This window comes from Brienomyrus brachyistius, chromosome 4 (assembly GCF_023856365.1).
Source record: "Brienomyrus brachyistius isolate T26 chromosome 4, BBRACH_0.4, whole genome shotgun sequence".
In the NCBI taxonomy this organism is placed as follows: Eukaryota; Metazoa; Chordata; class Actinopteri; order Osteoglossiformes; family Mormyridae; genus Brienomyrus; species Brienomyrus brachyistius.
In genome coordinates this window covers 16137747-16162062 of record NC_064536.1, presented here as the reverse complement: position 1 = coordinate 16162062, position 24316 = coordinate 16137747, and the positions used below count along the sequence as shown (strand labels likewise).

Here is a 24316-nt window from a genome sequence, read left to right as displayed (position 1 = left end):
GAACTACGGATTTCCATGGTTAGACATCGGTTACCTCACTCTCAATGGTAAAAGAGCCAAAGGCAAGCATTTAAAGGTTAATTTTTTTTTGTGTCCACCTCCTTAAAGCAGGGTCTTAGCACTGGATTCAACACTGAAACATTAAATTTAATTTCATGTTCATTCACATTCGTGTTCAGGATGCTGCTGCAGTCTATATGACTGATTAAACTAGATTTGTCATCCCGCAGATAATAAAGTGAGCCCGATTTTCATCACTCACGCCATCTCTTACAGCCAGGCGGTTAACGCATGACCTCAAACCTCTCCCCGGGAGGTTTCTAGGTGGCTGTGGGGGGGGGGTATTATTATCCCCCGGCGGTTTGAGACGGGGGGGGGGGGGGGGGGGGGGACCGCTGGCACAGATGAATGCCGGGTCTGTTGTTGTTCCAAGATGCTGTAACCCAAGCCTGCCATTCCAGCCAGGGGGCGGGGAGGGAGAGAGAGCAACTACAGGTCAGAATTCTGACATGAATAAAATTAGGAGAAAAAAAGGAAAGCCAGTAGTGGAAAGGTGCTATATTCACAGCAGAAAGAGACTGCGGTGGCATAGCGGAGAAGTGAGATGCGATCGTATGGCGAAGGCAGAAGTGGCGAGACCCCGACAACCAACCAGGGATCAGCTTTGCTGGCGCATGACTACGAGGCCCGAACCCTCCAATCAGCACCTCCTGAATTAAGAGTCAGAAAACACATCTATTTAATCTAGGATCCAGGACTGCGATAAAGCCTTATTGTGAAAATGAAGCTGATAAGATGGCACACAGCTAACCTAAAGTAACGAGTATCCAAAACAGTTGCATACTTTCAATGATTTTATTAAGAATGGAACAAAGTTCTGACTACATGAGGTAGTAAAAATAGAATTTACTGAAAAGCTTAGTAATACAGATGCTGATAAACGTTTACACAGCTTATATCTTATTAAAATAGATCTCCCCAGGTACAATTAATCAATCCAGTTGATTGTGAGACAAGGCCCAGCCCAGTTTTGTTATGTTTTTGTCTGCGTATGTGTGTTTATTTTTATTTTTTTTTGGGGGGTCTATCATCCTGCCGGATTCTTTTTCCATATAATCGGTTGTGAAATATGTCTTACATGCAGTGGCAGCCAGTCATGGTCTCACTACAGGTGCACTCATATACGCTCACTATGTCCCGTTATTTGTACAGCATGTTTCCCAACTCTACAAACAGACAAATACGTAGCCAATAACATGGATCTGCACTAGATAATAATAGTGAAAGATTGCTACCACTAAGCATTTAGTTTAATATTTACACAATGAATGATTGTGATTACTGGACCTATCACTAAGGATTCATAGTAATGCTTCCAATGCAGTCAAAAATAAAAATGGCAATGAAAACATGTGAGCTGTGGTCCATGCCCAGAATTTTAGGCCTTGCTGTAGTTTTCATGGATGGGATCTTAGTAATTTCAAGCTGAGCTCAGATGGCTATAAACACCTGGATACCCATGAACACTTTGGATAACTATGAACATTCTGTAGACAGGATGACCATCGGCTCTCTGATTGTAGATGTTGATGGCCGCTCTGAATGTAGATGAATCAGACGACGATGAGAACTTTGTAAATAACATGACCATACACACCCTGACTGTAGATGAATCAGATAATCTTGAACATTATTGAACGGTGACCATGATCACACTGATTGTAAATAAGATGCTGATCATAGATGAATCAGTTGACCATGATCACTCTGATCGTAGATAAGATGCTGATCGCAGATAAATCAGGTGACCATGATCACTCTGATTGTAGATAAGATGACTGTGACAACACTGACTGTAGATGAATCAATTGACCATGATCACTCTGATCGTAGATGACTGTGAACACGCCGATTGTAGATAATCAGATGACCATGAACACTCTGAAGGCTTTACCTCCTGTAGGGTTCTGTAGGCTGGGATTAAAAAAAAAAAAAAGTTCATGTTAGTGTTTCATCACATTTCCTTGACTCAGTCAATGAAAACAGGACATGTGTTCAAAAGATGTTGGACAGTGAGCATGGTTTTGAATCAAAGTCTCTGAGACACCTCTCTGATGAAACACCGTTCTGGTAGGAGCCAATATATCCCCTCCTCCTCTCAATGGGCATGACATCGAGATAGCCTCCAGCATCGTCCTGCAGGACCCCAGCGTGGATGGCTGCCCGGCATATACTCGACTTCTGTCCATGGGAGACAGAAAGCAAAATCCTGATGACTCAAGAAGAGTCAAGCTTGGCAATGTTAGAGTGTCCACATTATATATAATTAATATATTATATATTAATACATTAATAATATATTAATGTATAATTATATATTATATATATTGTACATGTATTATAGTTGACCCCACGCACTCACATCTGAATAGAAACGTGTTCCAATGACTCTCATGGATTGGTGCCTGTCCTGCAGGCAGTGTCGAGGACAGTATAGTCTGGAGGAAGAAGGTCATCAGCAGGAGATGCCAGTAAATACCCTCCCCACTCATCAGAGGAGACATTCCACATGGAGACTATCTCCATTCATCATTCCAAACGGCATCTTCATTACCATCTGATTCCTCACAAGTGGGATTACAGAGACATAATGTCTGCATTTGGGGATTATTTACCTTGGGCAGTGCCTGACAGGTTTTCTGAACGGGCAGTACTGTGCGACTGTAGTGTCACATGTGATGGCTTTTACTGGAAAAAGCGAAAAAGGCATTACTTCCGACGAATGTTACGATGCATCATGTTGTCGCGTTAAATTTCCCGATATAAAACTGGACTTACCTGGCACCTTCGAGACCGTGAAGGCATTTGCACCCAGGGATTTTCTGTGAATTACATTAATATATTAAGTGCACATATAAACGTGACATTGCCGAGTCTTCTTGCCGCAAGTGAATGAACACCTCACCCCAATGTCTGAACCCCGTTCCTGTAAGATGCGGTGAAGTACTCTTTCCGTCCTTGTCTGGAGATGTCCAGCCAGCCACCATAGTCATCTATTATTCCTGCATGCAAGGCAGCCCCACAGATACTCGATTGCTGAAATACAGAGAAAATCGCCCTTCGATGGGTTTCCGAGATCTCAGGCGACGTAACACTGACCGGAATTTCAATCTCATGCTCCGCCCACCATAGCCCTATTTGGTAACGGGGGCAGCCTATCGCAGTCCTTCTCCTCACTGGTTTTCCTGCAGTAGCATCAGATTCCCTGTACCTCTAGGTGGCGACCATCAATGGGCTCGAGTGAACTTACCATGTCGTAATAGCCACTTCCAATCACTTTGAATTCTCTGTTGGCGCAACCAGCTGGACATTCATACCTGAGGCAGGGCAACCACAAGAAGAACGAGTTAAAGACTTTGCATTAAAGGAAAGAAGAACATCAGCTTGGGCCTTGAATGAATTGCATAGTAATTAAGTGTGTCTTCACTTATCTGTAAAGCGGATATTTATATACAGCAGCACGGTTGCTCTCGGAGTGTCACATGAGCTTCCCCCCACAGCCCAAACACTTGCAGCTAGGTAGGCCCTCTTTAAAGTAAGTGCCCTGTGATGGACTGGCATCCTGTCCATCGTGTCCCCCAGCCTTGTGTCCTACGCTGCCTGGGACAGCAGCCACCACCCTGCCTCCCACCCACAACCCAGAGCAGGAAAAAGAGTTAGAAGACGGACGTATGTGTACAAATGGCATCATTCACTGTACCGGTTGCATGTTGTTCCTTTGCACTGGTCCCGGAGCTTCGTCTCACAAGACACCTGTTGAGCTGGAAATAAAGTTTACTGCTTTTACACCTTGAGGCTGAAACAGCAAAATTATAAATCTGATTAGGAAAAACAAAGCAATCCCGTTGGACTGTGCTTTTACAAATGCAGGGGCTGTGTTCCTATAGGACCTGGGTGCTGAGCAAACGACTCTGAAGAACTTTAACACAGAACAGATACTTCACAAGACACTCTTGATTTAGCTCATCGAGCTGCTTCAATGATCATTTTCCCCCTTTGGTTCCAGGTGTTCTTTATATTTTTTCCTATAAATGCAGAATGCATATGATGTATAATAGAACCAGTTTTTTATAGTCAAACAGACAGTGCAACAGCATCTTACACATCTGCTGCGTGTCCTGTACGGTATTCCTGTCCCTGCTCTGCTGGGGGGCTGATGTTGGGCGGGGTGTCATCTCTGCAGGCTGTTGAACCCTTAGGTCTTCTGGCTCGACGTAGTTGCTCTCTTCCACCTCTGGGGGGTAGTGATCTTCCGCACCGCCACCTGGAAACAGGTTTTTGTGGAATCTGCTACAATCGAAGGTACTGGGCAGAAAGAGCGTTCATTCTGGGATGTGCAAAACCCTGGCACACATGTGCATTTTTATAGCCGTGAACACCCACCTCTGAAGCAGAGGTTATCTCTGCAGCCTCCACCATAGCTGGGGGGGCAGGCTGAGCATGGGTGGCCATGTTTGTAAGGGGCGTGGCCATACCAGTTCCCCCTGCATTTACCCAGAGACATGAGACGTTTATTTAGCATTCATCCTCATTTTAGCAATTAGCATTCTTCCCCAGTTTAGCACTTAGCCATCAATTGACCAAGAAATTACACATGCAGATTTACAGATAGACAGACCGACAGAGAGTCCAACAGATTAACTGACAGACAGATAGATAGATAGATAGATAGATAGATAGATAGATAGATAGACAGACAGATAGATAGATATATAGACAGACAGACAGATAGATAGATAGATAGATAGATAGATAGATAGATAGACAGACAGACAGATAGATAGATAGATAGATAGACAGACAGATAGATAGATATATAGACAGACAGACAGATAGATATATAGACAGACAGATAGATAGATAGATAGACAGACAGATAGACAGACAGACAGACAGACAGACAGATAGATAGATAGATAGATAGATAGATAGATAGATAGATAGATAGATAGATAGATAGATAGATAGATAGATAGATAGATAGATAGCTTACGGGGGAGAGTAGTTGCAAACTAGGTACACAGCTTTGGCCCAGATCATGCCCCAGACGTTCATGTTGTAGCAGACATTGATCGCGCAACCAATCCGATTGGTGGTGGCCCACACCATCTGAAACAGAGGTTCGTGCTGTGAGGTCAGCGTCACACGAGCACTCCATCTGTACGCTGTGTTTTTCTGCATGGCCGCTGCATGGCCCTGTGATTACCTGCGTGTAGTGGGTGCACACTGGTCCCGAGCAGCGGAATGGGCAGTATGGGTTGCATTCCTGGGGGTACGGGTAGGAGTAATCCCTCACCTCGTCATACCAGGCTTGAACGTGAAATGTGGGAGGACGGTCTCTGAAGGTGGAAAGGTGGAAATGCTACCAAATGCTAACTCATTTTCAGCCATAACCCCACCCCTAACCTAACAAGTATAACAGTAACCATGTCAGCTTTATCGCTCAGCAAAATTTACACATCAGTAACTTCTGATCCAAATTAAGTATTTGGTTTCTTATCACGTCTGTCCCAAACCTGGTATTGTGAAATTGGCTCAGTTAATCAATGTTTACCTTAAAATCCAGTTTAAGTCAAATATTTCTTGGCATCTGTTTTATTTAGGTTAGGCTCACCTGCTATCCCTGCTCTATAATCTAGTTTTATGCTAAGCTAACCTGCTACTCTTGCTCCATGCTCCAGTTTTAGGATAATATAACTTGATGTTAACTTTGCAAAGCTATCCCGCTACCCTTGCTTTGTATTTCAGTTTTAGGCTAAGCTAACCTGATCCCCCTGCTCTATAATCCAGTTCTAGGCTAAGCTAACCTGCTCCCCCTGTTGTATAGCCCAGTTTTAGACTAAAATAACTGGCTCCTCCCGCTCTACAATCCAGTTCTAGGCTAAGCTAACCTGCTCCCCCTGTTGTATAGCCCAGTCTTAGAGATAACTGATATCCTCCCGCTCTATAATTCAGTTTTAGGCTAAGTGGACCTGCTCCCCCTGCTCTATCATCCAGCTTGAGGCTAAGCTAATCTGTTCCCCCAGCTCTATAATCCAGTTTTAGGCTAAGATGACCGGCTGCCCCTGCTCTATAGCCCAAATTTAGGCCAGACTAACTTCCTACTTAGTCCAGACTAACCTTCCCCAATGAGTTCCCAGGTTCTGTCCGATCTGACCCATGAGGTGTGCAGGGCCGTGCTCCCAGCGGCATGCGTAGGCCCAAGCTTCTGCACTCCTCTCCAGCTCCGTGTCCCAGACCTGCAATGTAGTCGACTATGCCTGTTACCCAGTGTGCATCCAGCTGGTCATATGCTCAAAACCCCTTCCATACTCTGGCTCATAATTTCCCCTGAGTCAATTATAGCAAGATGATTGCTAAACTTGTGACACCTGCAAGCTGAATATTCCCATACTATTAGCCCCATCCATCTTGCAGGCTGCTTTTAATCAATAGAAATGCTTTAATTGGATAGAAAACAGTAATGCATATGGATTATTAAACAATAGTTTATGCTGTGTTAGCTGATGCTCTGACCCAGAGCATCGTACCACTCTAGCACTATGTAAAACAATCTGAACAAACAACAATGAACTATATAAGCAATATTTTCAAGTCCTTAACTAGGCCTATAAAAATACTACAAATGGAATAACTCCATAACCTGTATATTAATGTGCATTGAAAAATCTCTAGGGGTCCGTTTATCTGATCCCTCTTTCAGTGTTACAACCCTCGGTCAGCTGGCTGGCATGAGATTTTCAATTCAAGACTAGTCTGCACACGCATTTACATGTATGGAACAGTCTTATTACCTGGTAAATTGTCTGTAGGGTTTGCAAATGACCCCAACGCCTTTGATGAAGCTAATATTAATTTTACAATGGAATAATATAGATTTGCTGTGAGATTTCTGGCGTAAGTGTGAGAATGAGGAAGCGTGATGCGTGAGACTTGGCAGCCCTGCACTTCTGCTGTAAGCCTGTGCCTTACTCCGCCCCCGAGGCAGATTAGTCTTCAGTTTTTGCGTACGAATGTTTAATTGTGTTCTCACCACATCTGTTTAATCTTTGTCCACCACTCTAGCAGGATAGTGTCAAACACACGGGAGATGTAATGTTAATATCTTTGCATCTCTTTCTTCTTTTGTTAGGCTACTTTGTGCCACTTCCCTTGCCAGTGAAACAAGTGGTAGATTCCAGTGTGAAAAGAAACCTGCGTATCATTAAGTCTCAAAGTAGGAACAGCCCATTACAGCTGGGACAGGGGGCAACTTTGTCTTTCCGGATAACTGGCGCTAAAAATGCTAATGACAGCCATGTTGCTATAATTTAAATGATCCATGAATGTAGGTTTCGGAAATCCTGCCTTCATGAGGCCCCTAGTTTTCGGCGCCCCCAAGTGGCTGCTTCTCCTTATGGCAAGTCCCCCCCAGACCCTACCAGCATGAAAAGGCACCTCCTTGTTTCCCCTCACCATGTACTCCATGTTGGAGGCCTGTGGGTAAACCTGGCCCCTAAGTTTGTTATGCAGATCTAGGATCAGCCGCATGTCGCTCTCTGCGATGGCCCTCCGCCCCCGCGACCTGGGCATCTCCGCCTCCCGGTCCAAGGCGGAGGACTTCTCCAGAATCTCCTCCAGCAGAGTGATATTGTGAAGAACCACGGGAGCCACACTTTGGGAGAAGGCCAGCAGGAGCAGTGCGCTGAGCCAGCCTGGGGGCACTCCTCTCATGGTGAGGAGGCTCCGTCCCCACAAGACTTCCTCTAACATACAGTCAGCCTCAAGACTCTTGGAAAAAAAGAAAGAGAAAGAAGCAGTCTGATTGGCTACTGCGTCTACCTGTGTGAAGTCGGGTAAATAAGGAGAGTAAATATTGTACATGGGAGCAAAAGTGAACCACTGTGGTCTGTAGGAGAAAATTGGTGCCAGAGTTTTCATATGGCGAATAGAAAGGGCCTGTGGGGATGATTTATTGTCAAATTACAAATGACACTATCTCATTTATACAGTGAAACACTCCCCCTCACTGTAATTGGAATCAGCGTCAGCTGATCTGGATGTCAACGCTCCCAGCCAATTATATGAAATGAGTATGACAGACCTATGAATTCCCAGTACGCTGACATTAACTGGAAATTAACTGGAAATTACATCAGTAATAAGTGTAACCAGTAGACCTTTTTAGACCATAGAATCCAGTTGCGTAGTGAGTGCCAGAACTTATTACATTGCCATGTCTGTGCGGAATATTTCTCATAATTCAGCTGATGCATATTAAGCACTGAGGAAATTTTCTCTGAACCACAGACAGGAAAAATTAATAAAATTACACAAGCTGAGATTTTTTTTCCTTAAGCTAAGAATTGGCTTTTATCAGTTAAGGTACGGCTCCAATGTTTAGGGACTTTTATGCAGCCGACTGTGGTAGATCCATGGTATATAGAGTAGACTTATTTTACACGCCACAGATCTACATGTAGGTTTTCCAGTAATTCTCCCCTTTGCTCAGGCTTCAGCGCACAGAGATAATCACGTGAAACTTTCCATTTATGAAATGCAAACCATGCAAAGATATCAGCATGCAACCTAAGTACAGTCACTGAGATGCACACTCACCTCAGCAGCAAAGGAGGTTGTCCTTAGCTGTGTTCCAAAAGCGTTCCTCCATCTCCATTTATTTTATTTCTGAGCAGAATTTTATGCAAAATAGTTGTTATGATCTTCTCTCCAATATAAATTTCATTCACTCTCAACGTATCTGAGACTCATTCGCTTATACTCTGGTCTTTAGAAAACGCTTTGTAGCTCTCAGGACTTCCATCTTTGAAACAAGAATTTACTGCACAGACCCTGCAAATCGCTGTCTAAGGTCACATCCACTTAGGATTTTTGCACCAGCTATTTCGCATAACCTTGTTAGATTTGCCGATTGCGTTTGAGCGCATCTCTAAGCCTCACGCGTCTTTTTACGGACGCTGGAGCCGGTGAGGGACCCAGAGCTCAAACCACAGGATCACCGAGATCCTGCATCTTCCACTTTTATCCTAAATTGGAATTCCGTGATGCATGACGCTCCCAACCACTCCTCTCCCCGTGCCAGGAATGTTTACTCCTGAGGTCGGGTTTCATTTTCGAGGTCCTCACTCACCATACTCGGGGGGGAAGGCGAGCAGGCAAACAGAAGCGTGGTCTTGAGTTACAGCTCGAGTCTTTTGCTCTCACCCCAATGACCTGCTGCCCCCCCCCCACCACCACCAGGGGACAGGCCAATACCGTATGTCAAAGAGCACTTTCATCAAGGAGGCCCGTCGCGTGCATGCACGCGCATTCACAGGCAGCATGGCTTCTTACCCGTAGTGTTCAGACAGAATGCAGACGGTGAATCGTGGTGAATTGAGCTATTGACAGATATTTACCAACTAGAGTTCATTGCAGCCAGTAGCATGTGACGTCCAACAGGATTCGACAGCACAAAACAAGTCACGGGTACTAGCAAACATTAAAGTCGGCATGTGACTAGGTACAGCACAGGTATGTATTTATGGAATGAAGATCAAACCAATGGAAGGAAGAAAAGCCATAGCTTATGTATTGGTGAGCCAGGTTTTTGTGCTTCCTTTTGCTCTCCCCTTCACGGTGACACTATACAACCATCATACCAACCACCATATGTGTCAAAACAACATGATCCCTACTTCCTAACAGAAAAATCCTTTGTGTCACAGACTTTATCACCGGAGGGACTTCAGCACCCCCCCCCCCCCCAGAAAAAAACTCCACTGTCTGCTTGTTAATTCTCGCCATGGTTCTTTCTGTGCATCTTAAATTGACATTTACTTATTTAGCCGACCCTTTTGTCCAAAGCGATGGATAAATCAAGTCAAAGTCGAAGTAACTTCATTGGTCGCCTTCAACTATATAGTCCATGTGTCGCGTGCTGAGATGAAATTTCAGTTTTCTTTGGTCACGGCGCAAGAAAACAATAATGAATGGAATTCAAATAAAAATATGAAAGACTAAACATTGACAGTCTGACAATTGAAACACAACATACTGAGACATGACCATAAGACGGACATGTGGCAGCCATGCAGGAAAAAAAATAATCAAAAATATAGTTTAAAAATAGTTTAAAAAACGTGTACAAATGGATAAGAGTTGTATGGGCAGGAATGTCCAAAAATAAATTTCGGTTACAGTATTATGACGTGAGTATCAGAGAGCAGGGTCCGCCAGTACCTTGGAGTAATCGAGGTTAACGGTCATGTTGAAGGGCCCATTAATGACATCACTCTGCCAGCCATGGGATTTGAACCGGCAACCTTCTGAGTAAGGCCAAAAAATCCATCTTTGTACAAACTGCTGAAAAGTTCTGAAATGGCCACTCATTTCACCTATCACATAGGTAAATGTTACCGAAGCTGTGAGCCCCATGAATTGGGATTTTCATGTTTTGCTGGCAAATGTGCCTGAACCACAACCAAGAGCCAAACTAGCAGTCAGTGCGGTTTGCATCCCAAGGGCTGTGACCACACAACTCAAATCCATTCACTGACCACTGGCGTTCTACATATAACTTTAATGTGTTTCAAAAATACCAGAGTTTAACCTTTATGTAACTACTGTAAAGCACAAAACCTGTACTTACTACAAGCTCAGAAGACATATCAACTGAAATAAGCTAAATAATTACTAAAACAGATGTTTGAAGAATAGTTTAAAAAGGGAACAAATCTATTTATGCAGCCAGGAGCTAGCTGTGTATTTTAGGACATTTCTCCCCTAAACCATTTCCATAAACACTGTTTATGTGCAATGTATTCACCAGCATCCCCAGCACCGTGATGCTTTGAACATCATTACATGTTACTGTGTCTTTAACTTTATTTTTCTATTGATAATTTACTGACTATAATTAGGCTTTCCATGCTTATGGATGAGACATCAGTGTGCACACACTGACTCACGCAGCTCCTGCATGTTTTAAAACCGCACACACATGTGGTTCCTGAAAATTCATTTTGGAAATAATTCATACAGTTCTGCTGCATAATGAGCGTGGTTCATGCTGCAGACCAGCCAAATTCATAGTGACCCGCTTCCACCTAAACAAGTAATTAATACAGACAACTTGCATAATGAACAGGATTCGTGCCAATTTATTGCAAAGTGGGACATTCATGCAGTCCAGCATAACATGGAAACCATGATTCAAGCAGCCATAATGTAGCCTGAACACATGATTCATACCGATCTCAAACAGAATGAACACACTGTGATACTGCTCCAGACTGAACACATGGTTTATTTCGATCTACTGAACTTGAATCTGACTGTTGCTGATCTTGTCCACAATTAGCACATTTAATACGGATGAATTCACACTAGAGAATAAACACATGGTCCATGGTGATGAAGAGATTTGTATTTTGACCACAGCTCTGACACCCAGCTTACAGCTTTTATTAGGTCATTTATTATAGTGTTTAATTAGCATTACACATCAAGTCATCATTAGACGACATATTATAAAAAGATTAAAATTAATTTACATTTTCCAGGCTTAAACTTGATACAATATCAGGACCCTCTAGTGATCAGAACTGATAAATTCCAAATCTATACTTAAAAACACCCATTTATTAATATAAGGGCAGTATTTATTATTACTCATTGTTACAAATGATAAATCATTCATCAAACATTTTTGGGATCATTTCTGCCATGAGCTGGAAGAAATGGTTGAAATCACACATCCAGAAGTACAATTTGAAATCAGGCTTTGAAATTTGAAGCTGAGCATTGTGTTGAGGACATGGAATAATACAGACAGGGGGCAGCATGGAGGCTCAGTGGTTGACGTTGTTGCCTCACGACTCCACAGTTGGGGGTCTGAACCCTGTGTCAGGTTTGTATGTTCTCCCTGTGTCACGTGACTTTCCTCCAGGTACCCCCTTCCAAAATACAAACACATTTCAGCAAACTCGCATCTGTAATGTACCGGATTTGGGTGATTGTTTGTTTATGTGCGATGGATAGGCACTGTGTCCCAGCGCAAATTACACAGAGGCAGCAGCCTAACACAATACACGAAGCATAGTTACTTCACTTAATTATCAACATTGGCATTTTATGGGCTCATTACCTGAGGAGAAACACTTTTTATTACTGCAGAACTCATCCAATTCACTGCCAGTGAAAGAAATGTTGCATTTCTGTTGCATGGCTCTCTCTGGTGGTGAAAGAGTAGCATGACATTGTGCTTTAAGAATTGCTACTTTGTATGTATTAAAATGATTTAATACTAATTAAGTAGCACCAGGACCACACATTTTTTATTTTCTCTGTGGTACAAATAAATAATTGCTACTATAGCAACCTTCACAAGCTTGAAATAGTACAGCAAATTCCTGGTCTAAAACTTAAATCTGTACCCTAATGATCTGTCTAACACAGGACACTTTATAAAATATTTCTAGCTAGACTAGAAAAGCTGGCAGTTTCCAGAGATAGGGGCTATCCTGGGGCAGGCTGAACCTGACAGAGCATTGGCAGATTATTGGAGTTAATGATGAGTCTTCTGCAAACTCAGTGGTCAGGCACAACGGTCTGCAAGCTGTGGGATGCCTGTTCTGCAAACCATAGAAACTCAGCTAGCTGAATTGATGGCCAGTGTAAAGCTGAAACGACATTCCTGATGATACAGTATAAAACCTTCATGTTACATTTTAACAGAACGTCATTAGCAATATGCCCGCTGTAATGGTTACGACCAGTTTATTTTGGCTACGATTGTAATTCCAGTTCATGACCTTTTACCCTACTGGAGGAGATTCTGCTATGAAATTCTGATGCACAAGCTGCAGTTTCACATGGGTAGGATTCTATGAATAAATACTCAAATGTGTTAATCTGCTTTTTGTGAACCTTAAATCACAGTAAAAAAAAACAAAAAAACTTCCATTTAGTTAAATCACAATAAATTACCCATTCAGCACAGTCACATTTTTTAAGCAAAAAAGAATAAAATCAAATAATAAAGAAAAAAGTTGTTTGTGTTGAGTGTAAATGCACGTTTTAAAATAGGAATCAAGTTAAATTATGACATTGTGGTTAATTATCTCCAATGATGTGTCATGACAGAGCTGAGAAAGTCCAAAATGTTGTTTTGCATTTCCAGAAATTGCGGTCTCTACATAACCTGCAAAAAACGTGTCCATTTGTCTCTTCCTGATTAGATTATCGTATTTTATGATGGATTATAAATTATTTTGCTTGCACAGCAGTAGCCACCAGAGGGCAGTGTTGTCTAGCAATACTAGAAATCTCAGCCCCTTCAACTGGACAGGAGCAATTTTTTTCCCCTATTACGTTCTATGTGACTCGACTAATCAAAGTTAATTCTTTAAATTGCTTTTTTCCCCACGAGAGTCTTGAGAAGAACCTCATCTGCATTCATACATTTGAAACTGAACATTAAAAAGATAAAGTAAATATAATTGTGATGAAATCATTGACTCATGAGTGTGGATGCATTGTGCACTATAGCACTAGTCTCCGTACATAGAAATGCCCATAAATTGATCCATGTATTGACTGTTTTTTAAATGGCTGCAGGGCAGCTAGAACTCATAGATCTACACAGTGCTGGTGTCGTGTAATAGCAGCCAGCCCCCACCATCCAATCCCTGTTATCCCTAAACAAACCTTTCTGTGTAACCCCTTGGCAGTATTACACACTCTGCAATCACCAAACCAGTGCACTAGATTTTCCTACACACACAAATCACATCCTTATACAGGATATAACAGTTCATGAATAAACAAACATGGATCTTGTTATACGCATTAAAACCTTCATAAATTCATTTTCTTTGTGTTTTAACTAAATGCTTTATTTTAAAGAACGCTACATGGAAGAATATTATATAGCTATCCATGAATTAAAAGATAATAGCACCTTCCATAACCATGTATTAATATTCCTAGGGTTACAAAAGCCTTGCGCAACAAGCCTTATATTACAGCTGGCACACGCCACCCTGCACGTGAAAGTTCACCTCATCTAGGCATTCTGTAAGCTTCGGCAATCAAACTGCCAGGCAGGAGCAATTTCAGTGGACGCCAATACTAGCTGAAACACTTTGTCTTGTTTGATCATGAAATGGACTGTGAGAAACTGACATGTTTAATAGAAACGGGAACGTGTGTAGGAGCAGAAATGTCCAATCTTTCATTTACACACACATATAAACCAGGATTCAATATGCGTAAAACGTGAACATTTAATTTCTTTTTAAAAAAAGTCGATTATTAAGAATGTGACGTTAAAAAAAAAAAAAAACTCGCGTAACTAACTGCTGTAAAGTACTTTGTGCTGAAAGATTTAGGTTTAGGGTTGCTAGGCGATTCTGGAGCATCGGCGGGTCTGAACAAGAAATGCTTCTTGGAAACATCATTTAAATGGGGGGGGGGGGGAGGGGGGGGGGAGTCCAAGGTGCCAGCCATCTGGACAGGTGAAAGGCGGCTTATCGGAACCAGTACAGGTAGTTGGAGCTGACAGCGGGGGAGCACAGGTTACTGCTGCAGGACCCCCCATAAGTGGGGGGGCAGGCCGAGCAGGGTATGCCCACCTGGTAGGGCGCCTCCCCAATCCAGTTCCCCCTGTCGAGCGGAGGACAGAAACATCCAGGTTATGTCAGAGCCTCGGGGAAAATCAGCCAAGTCGTCCAGAGTCTTACAGTTATAACACTTGTTTTAGGAACATAAAAATGCCAAATACGTCATGAGGCCCATCTGCTTTTTGGTAAAGCACATGTATTAGAAATGGTGACTTTAATTAATGGCCCCATCCAAACACACTAAAAGAAATATTATTCTAAACCAATAAAACTCTCTGTGTTAGAAATAGTCCAGCTAATTCCCATTTATGGCCTTGTGTTTCTGAACTGCGGCTAACAATGAAGCAGTCAGCAGAGCTGGCCTTATCTGCTCCTTGCAGGATTTTGTGCATTTGGATCATATTATTTTGCTCAGACCACGAGACTTAGACGTAGCAAAGCCCTAACCAGTCCTTGTATGGAAACCCTTTGAGAGGGGCCCGTTATTTTCCTAAATGCACAAATGGTGTTTAACGCATAAATTACCGTGGCAACCAAGCAGGCTGTAATAAATCGCTCACCTCCTTGTTCTCTTCTGTTAATTTAATAATAGCAGAGCGGTCTCGCTGCGTGGATACCTACTTTGGGGAGTAATTGCACACCAGATATGTGGCTCTTCTCCACAGCGAGCCCCAGACGTTCATATTGTAGCAAGTCTGCACCGCACATCCCACCCTTCTCGACGTCGCCCACACCATCTGCGGGGAAACGGGACTGGGTTCACGATCGCGATGCTATAAGGCCACCTTCATTACTGGAAATGTACTTTGCCGGTGTTTTACGCCGTTTGTTAGTATTTTTGAACTCCTCCATGCGAACATTAATTCCTAATAGCGGGTAAACCTTTCAGGACAGTTACTCGGTTAATTATCCGAGGGGTGTGTTTTTGGAGCCTGCGTGGAAACCGGAGTATGCAGCGGAAAACCCTCACCGATGCGGGGAGAAGGTTAAAAATCTATACACGCCGAGTCTAGCCACACTCGAACAGAAATAACAATACCCACGCAGCCTTCATTCCACAGCAGCTCGGGGTTTTATATTAATGGGTCCATTTAGCATGGAAGTGAAGGGAAATAAACCCAGGAGTGCATTGGAAGTCGATTATGGTGGTCAGCAACTGTCATGAGCACGGCTCAGCATGCTCGTATCCGTGAGCTGTACCTGAGTGTAATGCGTACACATGGGCCCGTAGCAGCGCAGTGGGCACCTGGGATTGCAGTCCCGGGGGTAGGGGAACACGTAGTCTCTGACCTCATCGTACCAAGGCTTCACAAGCTGCAAAATGGACCTGAAGCTGAACAGCCAGGAGAAGCTGCGGGTCAGAAACACACACTTCTCACAGCTTCGCATAAAAACGCACACATAGGGCGAGCATTGTTAAAATCGGACGCTTTCTGGAAAAATTTACAGAATCGTCTCGATGTCTTGAATCCCGCCATTCTAAATACATAAATGCCCCTTGAACACTATATAAGAGGAAATAAAGTATTGCTAAATGTATATATTAACTGCAAAGTTTTGCCAGGTGCCCCATTTTAACAATACGCACCCTAGTGCACAAATAATACCGACACACATTAAACACCGAACCGGGTGTATGTTCCTATGGATTAATAAGACACATGTAAGGCGCATGATGACTACAAAAGATTATAAACATGTATGTCAGTAAAATAAAGATATTAGTCTTTCGTGACTATCAATGGCAGAGTTGGTCCGTTTGAACAACGCCGCCAATGAAATAAGATGTGTTAATAAGATGTAAGTGTTTTATACCGGCCCGTCCTGACCGAGAGGTTTTGGCCGTAGAACCGCATCAGATAGTACGGCCCGTGATCCCAGATGCATGTGGCCGCCCAAGCCTCTGCTGACTGGGCCAAGCCGTCATCCCAGACCTGGGTGGGCAGGGACAGAGATGTCGGCTTGACCAAATCCAGGCGGTCACGTTAGAAGTCAAATGTAGGGTTGCACTCACCAGTCTTCGGTGAGTATCTAGCTCTATAGGCATGTCTACACAGGTTATTTTGAAGGCATCTTCACAATTTTTAGAATATAACGTGTGTCCACTGCAATCAGATATGAATATATATCTTGAGTGGTTATATAGGAATGCACCATGACATGGATAATGATAACATAATTGCGGGGTTTACATGACATAATTTCCCAACCCAACTCAAACCGTCAGTTAAACTTTTATGTGGGGTTTTGTGATCCTCAGAAATAAAATACGATATATAATTTATAACGCCATGTCGCATTCCTCTGTCCTCCAATTCAATTTAGCATCCAGCTTTAGTGTTAAATAAAAATAGACTACTAAACTTAAAAAGACCTGACAATGTAAAGTATAGTACAATGATTAAAATAGCGGTCATTGTAAACTATCATTTACAATAAAATTAACAAATAAATAAATTTACGTTTGCAATGTTCACGATTTTAAATGTTCATTATGTTGTAGCACTTATTACATGTATTTGTCTGAGTTACAAATAACTGCATGCATTTACTTATGGAGAACTAACCTGTCATAGTTTTAAGTAATTAGTTGACACTTACCATGTACTCCATGTTGGCTGCTGGTGGGAAGACATTTGCCCGGACCATGTTATGATAATCTACAATGGCGATCATGTCGCTCTGCGAAATGTACCGCTTCTGCCTGGTCCTAGATGTGTGTGCATTACTGACCGATGAATTAACGTCGGACGCCCCGCTGGGGTTTGAAACAGACCCGGTGGAATTAATCACAGCGACTTTGTCACCGTTTGCTAGGGTGACGACAACCGCAATAAGAGACAGGCAGACGTCGGTCGTACTTCTCCGCATGTCGTTGCAATTAATTTTCTTATGATTAGACTTTTAAATGGAATTTACGAAGTAAATCACGATTCCCGAGTTAAAAAGAATAATTGAAATGATCAATTTGAAACTATTGTTATCAAACAAAAATGACTAAAATTGCATTCTACCTGAGACGTATTTCTTTGGTTTGTGCACGACAGGAAACCTGTAGCTGTATGGGTTCTTGAAATTGTATGCTTCTCGAGAGGACAGACTTGCTTGTCGTATTCTGGGCTGTGCCTTGCTGCTACCTATAGGAGATCTCGGACTACCCTTAGTTTTGGCACGTTAAAGTTTTGCTATTCCTCGGGAAAGTTTTTCAGTGCTGCCTTTAGCAATATTTTGTACTAGTAAATGTTTCTTAAATCACTGTTTTCCCTTTAAGTAACACGTTTGCTTTATGTTCGCCCAGCATGGCAATGTTTACATAATTGCGATGACTTAAATCATATGAAAATGCACTGGATTTAGTGTGAAGGAAACTCTGGATACACACCGTGTATCTCTTACCTCTTAGAGCTAATGCAGTCTTAGTCATCTTGCATTAGGACACAATGAACAAGCCAAAGCAAAGTGAGGCTATTTAATACTCCTTTTAATCCACCCCGATTGATCACAGCTGTTGAACCAATATAAGACTGGATTTCAGGCAGCTCTTGGACACCTTTCATGAAGATCAAGATGTTGGTACCGGATCGGTTTGATCAAAGAAGGTCCAGTGAATTGTAGTCTGCATGGTCACCTTCAGTAAGCCAATAGTGGGGGACAACACTCAACTCTGCAACCAATCCACCCCAACTTACATCGTCGGAACCAGGTTCACTAATGTTGTTAGCAACTGTGCTTTTGGGAGACATAGCCCTGCTCAGTAATATACACATCCGCTCTTCTGCTGTTATGTGTGACATGTGTTACATCATATCACTGAAAGCTGAACATTCGCATGCAGAGAATGTGTTTCCACCGAAATCGCGTGAGTTTATTGACTGTGCAGTAATGGGGACAGTCACATCCATCACGAACGCCATTGTTTGTCATTGTCATTGTTTAGCTGTGAGTCTATTGTTGTTTGTCAATGCAATGACCACACAGCTAAAAGCTAAAAGAGTTAACACCCCCCCCCCCCCCCCCCCCCCCCCCCCCGAGCCCATTTGAAGATCTTTGCTGTAAGCTGTAGAATGTTGGGGAAAGTGATTCTGTGCAGATGGTTGGAGGTCGGACCTGCAATAGATTAATAGATGCAATTTTTTGAAATTGGGAAACAATCTTACCTGTTCTTGTATGCATGCGCCACACGTATTAACTGCGAAGAGAAGAAGCGGTATTATTAACAGATTGTATGGAGACCAGGGAAGCTCAGAACGATGCCGAATAGGAAGATATTTCCATAGTCTGAAAATGTTGCTGGTCAGTGCATTTTGTTTTTTGTTGATTGGCGGAGACTCGGGTTAGGGTTAGGGTTAGGGCTGGTTGGATGTTTCCTAGGGCACAGGGATATACAGTCTACGTTGTACTTAATGACACATCTTGTCTGCGACGTGTAAAATTCCTGTCAGATACACAACACAACATATTGTCTTTGTAGTTACTCCTTTTCTTTGTAAGGAAAGACGGGAAATCAGTATGTATGGTTTAGCTTTAAATTGCTGTATTTTGTTTGCCTGCATCTGGGTAAATGGCATGGAAACGTGTGAATTTGCCAGCGTTTCGGGATTTACTCGACTGATACAGTCCCTCCTTCATTTCTGGCCCATACTTCATCTCAGTAGGTGGCTTGGACCTTCCAGAAGCCCTTCGGTCTGCCATAAGCCAAGTAAAAGTGGAGTTTATTGAGATCGCTTTTTTTGGTTGTTCATTGTTTACGAAGATTTCCTGCACATTTATGCATACATCTACTGTAACAGATTTATTCAAAACGTTTCCTTTTAAGACCCCTGAGGTCAATGACTAGTATGTCTGAAGCCAAGGAGACCAGCAGACAGACTTTAATTTGTCTCCCAAAACCACAGAGTCTTTATTGGCTTAGAAGTCGTGGATAAAAATGCTCGGCCTTACATAAGCCTGATTTAAAAAAGATCTAGTCTATAATCACGGCAGTGGTTCACCAAAAGCTGTTTAAAACTGATTATTTAACTTTACATTGTCTGGGAAGCATTTCTCCCGATCCCCATTATGTCCTTAATATCACCGGAAGTCTCAAAATGATGTAATGACCATATCTAGCAACACTTAGCATTCGATACTTAAACTGCACAGGTGAAAATGTGTAAAAGGATTTAGAATGAAAGCAAGCTTTTTTTTGCTATAGCAACATAAGGTTTGTCATAATTTGTCATAAAAAGTAAAGGGATAGTAATATTCAAATATTACTATCAAATAGACAAAAAAGTAAATTGTTTGGTATTTCCATAAGAATACGGAATAATACTTTACATTAACTGCACCTTAAAAATGCTTTTAAAAGGCATTCATAGAAAATTCAATACACTTTCACAATGCATTCCTAATGCACTGATAGAGCATTCATAAGCAGGATGTAACCATGACATCCTAACATACCTTAACAGCTTTAATATACAATAATATTTAATATACAATAACAAACATTTTGTGATGATAAAGAACATTGTAATTGTATTATAATGTTTGTTTTTAATATATATTACAGCTGTTAAAGTATGCTAGGATGTTAAGGTGTAGTTACATGTTGCATCTGAATGTTCTATGAATGCATAATGAATGCATTATGAAGGTGCAGTTAATGTGATGCTTGACCAAATACAGTACGTCGCAAGATGTGTATCCGGAGAACATCAAAGCACAAAACTCTGGAGACGTCTGTGAAAAGCAGGACAATATCTGGCAGGAATCCCTGGATGCCATGGTGGGGGACCTAAAACAAAACATGCTTTGTTTGGGACGGAACGTCTCTGATCGGCGTGCATTTTGCACTTTTAGTGATGCACTGATCCGCTCACATGACAAGAAACTGGATGATCAGAGACTTCGATACAGCCTATTACTTTGGGTACTTGGGGAAAAATCAGCTATAGGGTCATAAAGTGAAGTGGTCATACAGTACAAATGCTTACATTTAAGAAGTGTTGAGCGTAACGTCATCTAATGTAGTAAATCTTCACCTTCAAACAGAAGTGGGTAGTTCAGGCTCCAAAAGTGAAAATCTAGACCAAGATAATGTTTCAACCAACCAGTTGAGTATCTGTAACTGTGGCTCTTCACACTCAGTTGGTTGGTTGAAACAATATCTTGGTCTGGATTTTTATTTTCTGGATCTGAACTTTCCACCTTGGCCTTCAAGGTAGTTATATCTAGTCAGTGACTGACGTCCTTTGAAGGTGTCATGAACGAATCACATGATAAAACAAGCCAGTAGACTAGAAAGGTCACAGTTTATAGAATGATCACCCAAATTGTTTTCAGAAACGGCGATCGACCTTGTTGTGTACTGGGCTTAGTACAGGCATGGTGCATCACTGCACAGTCAGAAACCTGTCCACAGTCACTGTGATATATTTTGACAAACCCCACCAGGTATCCGGAGGTGGGCCAGTGAAGGAGAGGCAGGTCAATCATTTCAGTCAGTGGAGTGTTTGTATGTGAGCAATCAAGAGAAAGAAACGCATGTGAAACTGCCCCCATCCCCAATAAATTGCTACACATGGTTCGTACATCGCTAGAGCTACTGAGATTTATCGAAACTTAAATTTCAAATAAAGTAATCAAGAATGTTTCCATTAACTTTAAGTTACTGTGTTTTGGCAACATTCAAATTTATGAACATTTTTCCTGAAAGTTCAACCTGGAGGACAGTGCAACATCAATCATCCGTCATGCTGTATGTGATCGTGTCGATTTTCTACAACAGGTTCTGACAGCTTTTGACAATCTACAAAAATGTATTTAAGCACAGACTTCTGGATTATAAACCAAGTCTAGGAATGCTAGTACAGGTCTCAGGCAAATAAACATAGCAGCCTTCTAAATGGGGACAGCTGTTGAATCATATTTGCAAGATGAGATGAATCAAAAACATGCAAGGTAGGTGAACGTGGGGACTTGGTTGGCTGGTCCTAGCAAAAGGCTCAGTTAACCTTGTAAATCCTTGCTCGCATACAAGTAAGCAAGTACAACAAACAAAAACAAGTGTCACAATACTTTCACTACTGGTTGTAGATGAGCTATTAATGAAGAGCATGTGGGTGGTTGTCCAACAGGCCACCGGCTCTCAGTTTGAAGTCTGCCATTCAAACTCCATCAATGACTGAATGAAGCTGTAGACATGCGGCTTGATGACCCTCACCTTCCTTTGCACACCCTCCCTATCTTCTTGCTCACTCCCCAGAGAAAGAAAGTTACATAGCAAAACAAAATAAATAAAATGTTAAAAATCTCAGCTAATATTTACAGAAAACTCAGAAACCTCACAAGCACTGTCACGCTTCGCGGGTACGGCGGGCAGACAGGCGGACAGGAAGCAGGCAAGGCTGAGGCAGGCAGACGAAAGTCGGGGAAACCGGGGATTTATTACGGGGAAGACGGCTATGGGCGGGGCGGGGCGGGACAGAACAACAGCACTCACAATACCTAACATCAATGACGGACAAACGGCAGGGCAAGACGTGGACTGATATAGAACAAAGACAGGGAAAAATAACAAGACACAGCTGGGTACGATCGGGGAAACACACGTGGATAATCAGGGGGGCGTGGCACATACGAGGATCGTACGAGCCGGGCGTGACAAGCACCTTGTGGCAGGGTGCAAGTACAAATATACCACGCTTGTAGTGTAGAACTATGAGAAAGGAAATTATATACCGTGTGTGAAATTACAGTGTGGAAAAAGCCGACGTCCATTTGCTGAAGTCCTGGAAAAACATACGATTTGTTGTTGTCAAAATAAAATTCACTTAAATGATCAATTTAAGGGCGGCATGGTGGTGCAGTGGTTAGCACTGTTGCCTCACACCTCTGGGACCCGGGTTTGAATCTCCGCCTGGGTCACATGTGTGTGGAGTTTGCATGTTCTCCCCATGTCGTCGTGGGGTTTCCTCCGGGTGCTCCGGTTTCCCCCCACAGTCCAAAAACATGCTGAGGCTAATTGGAGTTGCTGAATTGCCCGTAGGTGTGCATGTGTGAGTGAATGGTGTGTGAGTGTGCCCTGCGATGGGCTGGCCCCCCATCCTGGGTTGTTCCCTGCCTCGTGCCCATTGATTCCGGGATAGGCTCCGGACCCCCCGCGACCCAATAGGATAAGCGGTTTGGAAAATGGATGGATGGATGGATGATCAATTTAAGGGCGGCATGGTGGTGCAGTGGTTAGCACTGTTGCCTCACACCTCTGGGACCTGGGTTTGAATCTCCGCCTGGGTCACATGTGTGTGGAGTTTGCATGTTCTCCCCATGTCGTCGTGGGGTTTCCTCCGGGTGCTCCGGTTTCCCCCCACAGTCCAAAAACATGCTGAGCCTAATTGGACTTGCTAAATTGCCCGTAGGAATGCATGTGAGAGTGCATGGTGTGTGAGTGTGCCCTGCGATGGGCTGGCCCCCCATCCTGGGTTGTTCCCAGCCTGGTGCCCATTGCTTCCAGGATAGGCTCCGGACCTCCCGCGACCCAGTAGGATAAGCGGTTTGGAAAATGGATGGATGGATGGATGATCAATTTAATTTTCTGGAGTAAAATGAATCATTGAGATTAATCGACCAATCAGTAAAATAGTCTATAGATTAATTCACAGAAAAACAGTCGTTAGTGGCAGACCTAGTAGTGACACAAACTTATATCAAGTCGAGTTGTAAAACTAAGTGGTACAAATTGGGCACGGTTGTAAAATTTGCCATAAAGTGTGATGCTGTGCATACACAGATGTGCAAGGTACAAATTGGAGAGATGATGTGGATCAGGTACTGACAACAAACTGAACAAGTGGTTGGCTTTTCCCATGTTTACAAATTGGTTGGCTTTTCCCATGTTTACAAACTGGTTGGCTTTTCCCATGTAAAATGCTTGGCTGTGCAGACAGCTATTTATGGTGTTACTGTATATATCCTATGAAAGGGACAAGAAAAACATTAAGACCTATGAATGAATTTCAGTACTTGAATATTAAATTCGATGCTTTTAAAATACTTTCAAGATACTTTTGTGCGCATGCATGGGCCAGTCACATCATTCACATCACTTTTGTGTTCCGTGCTCAGCTGCCATTAGAGATGAAACTGGTATGAGACGATAAGTCTAGTCAAACAAACTGGACTTTGGGGGTGAAATGTGCTTGGGCACGGTACGGATTGCCTGGTTGAGCTCATTTGTAGAGTCAGTTGCCAGCAAAAAAGAAAAATAGACTATTGATACTCTACATCTGTTTATCATGCCTGTATATCTATATTATGTCATTGTTACTGTAATGATCTCATAATGATCAGATAATGAAGACATCAGGGGATATTCTGCATATATGAATCAATTAATCTTTATTTGTTTATTTTACTGAGCACCCTGCACTTGAGCACTGTGATCCAGCCAGCGTGCAGTGTGGATTACAGTTTTGGAATGCACATCAGTGAGACGTCATTGTGAAGTATGACATGAAATGTAGCCAAATCTATTTCCAGCTGGATCATGGGGCTGCTCCGCCCACTGAGCCTGGACCCAGTGACTCAGGCTAGCAAGAACGCTCAGTTAAAGCCTGTTAAAATTTACTGAGTTTCACGTCATGCCCTGGCAAGCTTTATTTTCCTGAACG

At 42.6% G+C, this 24316-nt stretch overlaps 2 protein-coding genes across 2 annotated transcripts; both read right to left on the bottom strand.

Moving 5' to 3' along the window:
• Positions 1-841: 841 nt before the first annotated feature.
• On the bottom strand, positions 842-9034 carry crispld1b (cysteine-rich secretory protein LCCL domain containing 1b). The gene is made up of 15 exons (XM_049011067.1): positions 8659-9034; positions 7516-7830; positions 6181-6299; positions 5267-5399; positions 5054-5169; positions 4444-4544; positions 4163-4324; positions 3761-3821; positions 3311-3377; positions 2966-3096; positions 2839-2882; positions 2676-2748; positions 2423-2498; positions 2108-2241; positions 842-1974 (listed from the first exon to the last, which is right to left on the bottom strand). The coding sequence occupies exons 2-15, from the start codon at positions 7810-7812 to the stop codon at positions 1923-1925; spliced, it is 1566 nt and encodes a 521-aa protein (XP_048867024.1). The 5' UTR covers positions 7813-7830; positions 8659-9034; the 3' UTR covers positions 842-1922.
• A 2144-nt stretch (positions 9035-11178) lies between these two features.
• On the bottom strand, positions 11179-18019 carry pi15b (peptidase inhibitor 15b). Its single transcript, XM_049012645.1, has 5 exons — positions 17265-18019; positions 16479-16597; positions 15864-15996; positions 15285-15400; positions 11179-14706 (listed from the first exon to the last, which is right to left on the bottom strand). Exons 1-5 carry the CDS (start codon positions 17532-17534, stop codon positions 14571-14573), a joined length of 774 nt encoding a protein of 257 aa, XP_048868602.1. The 5' UTR covers positions 17535-18019; the 3' UTR covers positions 11179-14570.
• Between the last annotated feature and the right edge of the window lie 6297 nt (positions 18020-24316).

Excerpts from the sequence above, each read along its gene's own strand:
- pi15b (XM_049012645.1), bottom strand. The coding sequence starts at position 17,534 with ATGCGGAGAAGTACGACCGACGTCTGCCTGTCTCTTATTGCGGTTGTC. Across the intron at positions 15,997-16,478 it reads CTCTCGGTCAGGACGGGCCG|CTTCAGGTCCATTTTGCAGC; the intron begins GTATAAAACACT and ends CTGGCTGTTCAG. Across the intron at positions 15,401-15,863 it reads TGTGTACGCATTACACTCAG|ATGGTGTGGGCGACGTCGAG; the intron begins GTACAGCTCACG and ends GTTTCCCCGCAG.
- crispld1b (XM_049011067.1), bottom strand. The coding sequence starts at position 7,812 with ATGTTAGAGGAAGTCTTGTGGGGACGGAGCCTCCTCACCATGAGAGGA. Across the intron at positions 5,400-6,180 it reads CTGGGAACTCATTGGGGAAG|AGACCGTCCTCCCACATTTC; the intron begins GTTAGTCTGGAC and ends TTCCACCTTCAG. Across the intron at positions 2,499-2,675 it reads CCTGTCAGGCACTGCCCAAG|ACTATACTGTCCTCGACACT; the intron begins GTAAATAATCCC and ends TTCTTCCTCCAG.